A 6,157-nucleotide genomic window follows, 5' to 3' on the forward strand; every position below is an offset into this window, starting at 1 on the left:
CCTCTGGGCAGCCCTGCGTGGTCCTGATCTTGTTGGTTCTTTGTCTGGGCCATGCCTGGTGAGATGGGCCCCACCCCTGCTCTTGCACAGAACCCCAATCAATCTCACAGGCCTAGAGATGCTGAGGGCCTGGCCCAGGGTCGCACAGGGGCTCTGGTGGAGTCAGGAGTTGAACTGGGGTCTCCCAAGTCCCAGCTGGCACCCCAATAGGGCCATCCTTTTCAGCTCCCCGCGGGCACCTGCCTGCTGCTGCCTCTTGCCCACCAGCTTCCCCTGCAGGGGATCCTGAATTGGATTCCACTGTGTGCTCCCTGGACTGGTCAGTGGGGCCAGATGGGGAAGGGAGGGGGGCAGAGCTGGAGTCCAGATCATTGGGGGCTGTACGTGGGTGAGCAAGGGAGCCTGGAGAACAGCCCAGCAGCCAAAGAAATGAGTCACTCCCCTGGTGGGGGATGGAAGGAGGGAGGGAGGTTCTGGACCAGGCTGCCTGGAGATCATGGTGAGAGCTGGGACCTTGGGAGAAGGCACCCAAAGAACCAACGCGCTGTTGGAAATAATCGCTGGCCTAATGGACTTTACCAGCCATAGTCAGGGTGATGGTGATGGCATCTGGTGGAGATGTAGGGCTTTGGCCTTGGCATGTGGGGCTTGCTTTGGGCCCTGATCCCATTGTGACTCTGAACACAGAGACCCGGGTATAGGGTAAGCTGGGCCTGAGACTATCCCACGTGGCCAGGCCCTGTGGATCTGCAGCCCTGGCTGTATGGTCTCCATGGTGTCTGGAGGGACTTCAGCAGCGTCTGCCTTTCCCACAGCCTGGTCATTGACACGTTGCGAGACGTGGACCCCACCCGCAAGTGTTACCGCATGGTGGGTGGGGTGCTGGTGGAGCGCACCGTCAAGGAGGTCCTCCCTGCCCTGGAGAGCAACAAAGAGCAGGTAATGCGGGTGACATGATTAGTGCAGGGGTGGACGGGGGGTTGTGTCTGGGAGTGGGGAGGTGCTGGACCCCTCTCCATGGGACTCTGTGTGGGAGCTGGAGAGGATCAGTGTCCGCTGGATTTCAGGGGGAGTTTGGCCCCTGTGGAACCTCCCAGCCCTGGGTCCCAGAGAGACCCTACCCAGCCATCCCTTGTCCCAAAGGAGCAATTAACCCTTTCAAACCCAGGGCGTAGCACAGAGTGTGAGTGGGGACACTGAGTCGCATGTATTTTTCATTAAAATATTACAGTTCCCACGTTTTTCCAGGTCGGGCTGTTGCAGTGAGTCTGCAAGTGAGACAGGAATAGAACCCAGGCATCCGGGCTCCTGTGCTTGGGCTTTTCTCAATTCCTAATTTTAATTGTTGGTCTCCAGCAGGACTGTGCTGACTGCTTCCCTTTCCCCTTCAGGGAGCTGGGAGTAGCAGTGCCTGCCTCACAGTGACCACAGCTGCTGTCCCCTCGCTAACTGACCGACCCGCTGCCATACGCTCCCCTGCGATGTCCCACTCCTGGCTAGTGTGGGATCTCCTGATCTCCCGGGGCGGGGGGAGGTGAAGGGGTTTCTGGCCATACACACCGGCCTGGGGTTAAGTGACCCTGCCATCATACATGGAGAGGAGCGGATGGCACTGTTAAACCTGGGGTTGCAATAGACCAGGGATGGGCAAACTATGGCCCTCGGGCCAGAGCCATTTTAAGGCAGCCTGTGAGCTCCCGCTGGGGAGCGGGGTCTGAGACTTGCCCCGCTCCGGAGCACTGGGTCAGAGGCTGCACCACGTGGCTTGGCCCCACTCCAGCACTCAAGTCAGGACGCTGGGTCGGAGGCTGTCCCACGCGGCTCCTGGAAGCCACGGCATGGCCCCGCTCTGGCTCCTATGCACTCCAATGGGATCTGCGGGGGCGGTGCCTGCGGATGGGGCCAGAGAAGGGACATGCCGCTGCTTGAGGTAAACTCTGCTCGGAGCCTGCACCCCTGAGCCTCTCCCCCTCCCCCAAATCCTTGCCCCAGCCCTGATCCCCCTCCTTCCCTCCAAACCCCTCGGTCCCAGCCCCAGAGCACCCTCCTACACCCCAAACTCCTTATCCCCAGAGCCCACTCCCACAACCAGAGCCCTCACCCCCTCCCACACTCCAACCTCAATTTTGTCAGCATTCATGGCCTGCCATACAGTTCCTATTCCCAGATGTGGCTCTCAGGCCAAAAAGTTTGCCCACCCTAGGAGAGTGGAGGGAGGTGTGTGCCGGTGCCCCCCTGCACCCGAGCCCTGATTGACTCCCTCCCTGCTTCCAACCCTGCAGATCAACAAAATCATCGAGACCCTGACCCAGCAGTTGCAGGCAAAGGGCCAAGAGCTGAACGAGTTCCGGGAGAAGCACAACATCCGCGTGATGGGGGAGGATGACCAGAAGCCACCGCCCAAGGAGAGCGCCGACGGGGCGGGAGCCAAGACCAGCTCTGCTGGGGTCCTGGTCTCCTAGGAGGAAGAACATTGTGTCCAGGCCCCTTCCCAAAGGACTTTCTGCATCCCTCCCCCGCCCTGACCTCTGAGGCTTAACTTTATTATTTGATGTCACTGTTGTTATATATATTTTTTTTTTGTTAAATAAACATTTTTCTGTCATGAGCTTAGGTGAATGTGGGGCTCGGGAAGGGCTGGACTGGCCCCCTAGAGGTTAGTTTTTGCCCACCGAGCAGGGGCACCAGCTACCGGGAAGGGATGGGTCCTTGAGCTCTGCCGATATTGTTGGGGCGGGAGCAGATGCACACTGGGGTTTTTATGCGGATGCCTGCTCCCAGGTGCTGCACTGAGGCACGGGTCTCGTACGCGAGCGAGCAGTCATCCCTCGCGGCCATGCTGTAGTTGGATTTGAGCTGCTGGGTAGAAAGAAGAAGGATCGGTGGCCTGCCACCGGGGCCTCTAGCCAGCCGACTCTCACGCTTGCAGGAGAGGTCCTGGGAGGCTCCTGTCTCGGGGAGAGGCTCCTGTTCCAGAGCCCTGGCTGGTGGCAAGTGACAAATGAGTCTAATCAGCCCCTTGACAACAAATGGAGCCAGATGTGCTGCCTGGTCGCAGCATTGGCCATGGGGAGGAATGCGACTTGTGCGATGCAGCCACCCTTTGTTTCGTCCCATGGGAATGTTCTCCCAGCTGGTCCCTGCCACCAGCAGGGAAAGTCACCGGGAGCCTTCCAGTTAGGGCTGGTGGAGAATTTTCCATCCACGGTTTTATGGAAGATTAGGGGGTTTGTGAAGAATTTTGTTAGGTTGCAACGTCTGCTCTCTGCAGAAACTCTCGCCTCGGACGCCACCACGTGCTGGGTTCCTAGGCAGCTACTCCCTGCAGCTGCAAGCTGCTGTGCAGCCACTACTTGCTGCCTTCCAGAACTGAGAACGAGCAAGTTCATGCCCTGCTCCCACTGGCCTGGCCACCTGCGGGCTCAGGAAGCGAACCAAGGATGAGAGCGTTGGCCCTGCCAGCAGCAACCCCCATGTCCTTAAAATCCCACGAGACTCGATGGTCTTGGCAGCATCTTCCAAGGTCTGAGTCGAGGCCAGGCTCTGAGATCCCTGCTGGATGCATCTTATGCTCATTGACTAAGCTGATTTCCCCATCTGTGGCCATTCTCTCCCAGGCGGCTCATCAGTGGGGGCTGCTCGGCTCTAGCAGAGCTCAGTGTCACAGGGACAGGGCTAGAGGCATCTCAGAACCTGCTCTGACTGCCCCCACCCTCAGGCCGTCAGCTCTCCTGCTGCAGAGTCCTGCGATCGTCCCACTTTTCGCTTGGACCTTGGGCCGCAACCCCCTGCGGCTCACCCATGCTTTCCCAGCAGGTTCTTCCCTTCGGCACCTGGGCCCAGTGCTGAATACAGCAACCAAGCTGCTGCTTAAATCCCAGGCTTATTTTAACAAAGTGTTTTAGGAGGGAATGGATTTCAAATGACAGTCGGTCTATACTCAGGCCTGTCTTACCTAGGCCTGGCTTGGGGAGGGCAAGGCTTAACTTCACACATGCCAGTTTCCCCCAGTGACCTCCCTGAACAGCTCCCCCACAACGCACATGTGCAGTGGTCTAATTCTGGGTGTCGGCTTCTTGTGCAGGAGTTGCGTTTAATGGCTTGTGCTAGAGGGGTCTAGCTGATCTGGCCTTGAGTTTGAGGACTCTGATCTCTTTTTCAAGCTGCTACCGTCTGGTTCCCAGGCCTCTTCCCAGCCTGACGCTGTCTCTTGACTTCTCACGTTTGCTGAGAAATGGCTTAGCTGGGGCTGTTACTCCTTACAGCTGCACCCTCATTAAACCAAACCAATCTAGTCCTCTGGTAACATCGCAATCGCCAGGCCAGCATGCAGGGTTTGTAACTTAGCCCGGAACAGCTCCACTTCCATTACACGGTGAAAGGATATTGCTTTCATAGCTCTGCTGGCCCCTCTGCTGAAGGGGCCAGCAGTTTGGGACATCTCCCAGTTCAGTATAATCCGTGGCCTAATGCAAACCTGTCCAGTTCCCTAAAATGCCACTGGGATACTGGGAAGATCTCCCCAGCCAGAAACTTGAGTATGTTGATCTTTAAAATGTACAGCCAAAAACCAGAGCTAAGCGGGAAAGTTCGCAGTTGTGGCATGGCCCACATCCTGATGACGATTGAATTGGATCAGCCTAGACTTGGTGATGTTACAAACTGTCCAAGGAAGGAGACTGAAGGGTTTGACATCCTGAAGCCCCAAGATGCATCTAGAAATAGGACACACGGTGGGACAAACAAGTTGACAGCTGGGAACTGTTCAGAATTTCAAGCATTCATCACTCAGCTCTTGCTTAATGCAAACTGACTGTATTTGGTGTTCTCTGGCTTTTAGATCTGACATAAGAATGGCCCTACTGGGTCAGACCAAGGGTTCATCTAGCCCAATATCCTGTCTTCTGACAGTGGCCAATGCCAGGTGCCCCAGAGGGAATGAACAAAACACGTAATAATCAAGTGATCCATCCCCTGTTGTTCATTCCCAGCTTCTGGCAAACAGAGGCTAGGGACACCATTCCTGCCCATTCTGGCTCATAGCCATTGATGGACCTATCCTCCATGAACTTATCTAGTTCTTTTTTGAACCCTGCTATGATCTTGACCTTCATGACATCCTCTGGCAAGGAGTTCCACAGGTTGACTGTGTGTTGTGTGAAGAAATACTTCCCTTTGCGTGTTTTAAACCTGCTGCCTATTAATGTCATTTGGTGACCTCTAATTCTTGTGTTATGAGAAGTAGTAAAGAACACTTCCTCATCTACCTTCTCTACACCAGTCATGATTTTATAGACCTCAATCATATCTCCACTTAGCCGTCTCTTTTCCAAGCTGAAAAGTTCCAGTTTTATTAATCCCTCCTCATATTGAAGCTGTTCCATACCCCTAATAATTTTTATTGCTCTTTTCTGAACCTTTTCCAATTCCAATATATCTTTTTTTGAGATAGGACCACATCTGCACTCAGTATTCAAGAGGTGGGCATTACCACGGATTTATATAGAGGCAACATGATATTTCTGTCCTATTATCTATACCTTTCTTAATTATTCCCAGTATTCTGTTTGCTTTTTTGGCTGCCGCTGCACGAGTGGATGTTTTCAGAGAACTATCCACAATGACTCCAAGATCTCTTTCTTGAGTGGTAACAGCTAATTTAGACCCCACCATTGTATATGTATAGTTAGGATTATGTTTTCCAGTGTGTTTTACTTTGCATTTATCAACATTAAATTTCATCTGCCATTTTGTTGCCCAGTCACCCAGTTTTGTGAGATCCTTTTGTAGCTCTTCGCAGTCTGCCTGGGTCTTAACTATCTTTAGTAATTTTGTATCTGCAAACTTTGCCACCTCACCAGATTATTTATAAATAGGTTGAATAGGACTAGTCCCAGTACAGAACCCTGGAGGGATACCACTATTTACCTCTCTCCATTCTGAAAACTGACCATTTAATCCTACCCTTTGTCTCCTATCTTTTAACCAGTTACCAATCCGTGAGAGCACCTTCCCTCTTATCTCTATCTTATCCGTATCCATCTTATTTGTTTTTCTTTCCCTGTTTGCTGGGATGCCACTAAATCTCCTGCTTTTTAGTCTTGGCTTAATTTTAGACCCTAAGTCGGTAACCATATGTGGAGTGCTCTGCTTGCAG

General features: G+C 53.5%; 1 protein-coding gene across 1 annotated transcript; it reads left to right on the top strand.

Annotated features, from left to right (window-relative positions):
* The first annotated feature begins 496 nt into the window (after window positions 1-496).
* On the top strand, window positions 497-2,608 carry PFDN2 (prefoldin subunit 2). The gene is made up of 3 exons (XM_075071384.1): window positions 497-620; window positions 737-939; window positions 2,283-2,608. The coding sequence occupies exons 1-3, from the start codon at window positions 497-499 to the stop codon at window positions 2,460-2,462; spliced, it is 507 nt and encodes a 168-aa protein (XP_074927485.1). The 3' UTR covers window positions 2,463-2,608.
* The last annotated feature ends 3,549 nt before the right edge of the window (window positions 2,609-6,157 follow it).

Source organism: Chelonoidis abingdonii, chromosome 11 (assembly GCF_003597395.2).
Source record: "Chelonoidis abingdonii isolate Lonesome George chromosome 11, CheloAbing_2.0, whole genome shotgun sequence".
NCBI classification, from domain to species: domain Eukaryota; kingdom Metazoa; phylum Chordata; order Testudines; family Testudinidae; genus Chelonoidis; species Chelonoidis abingdonii.

Coding starts and splice junctions, on each gene's coding strand:
- PFDN2 (XM_075071384.1), top strand. CDS start 497: ATGGTGAGAGCTGGGACCTTGGGAGAAGGCACCCAAAGAACCAACGCG. Junction 621..736: donor TGATGGCATCTGGTGGAGAT/GTAGGGCTTTGG, acceptor CCACGTGGCCAG/GCCCTGTGGATCTGCAGCCC. Junction 940..2,282: donor TGGAGAGCAACAAAGAGCAG/GTAATGCGGGTG, acceptor CCAACCCTGCAG/ATCAACAAAATCATCGAGAC.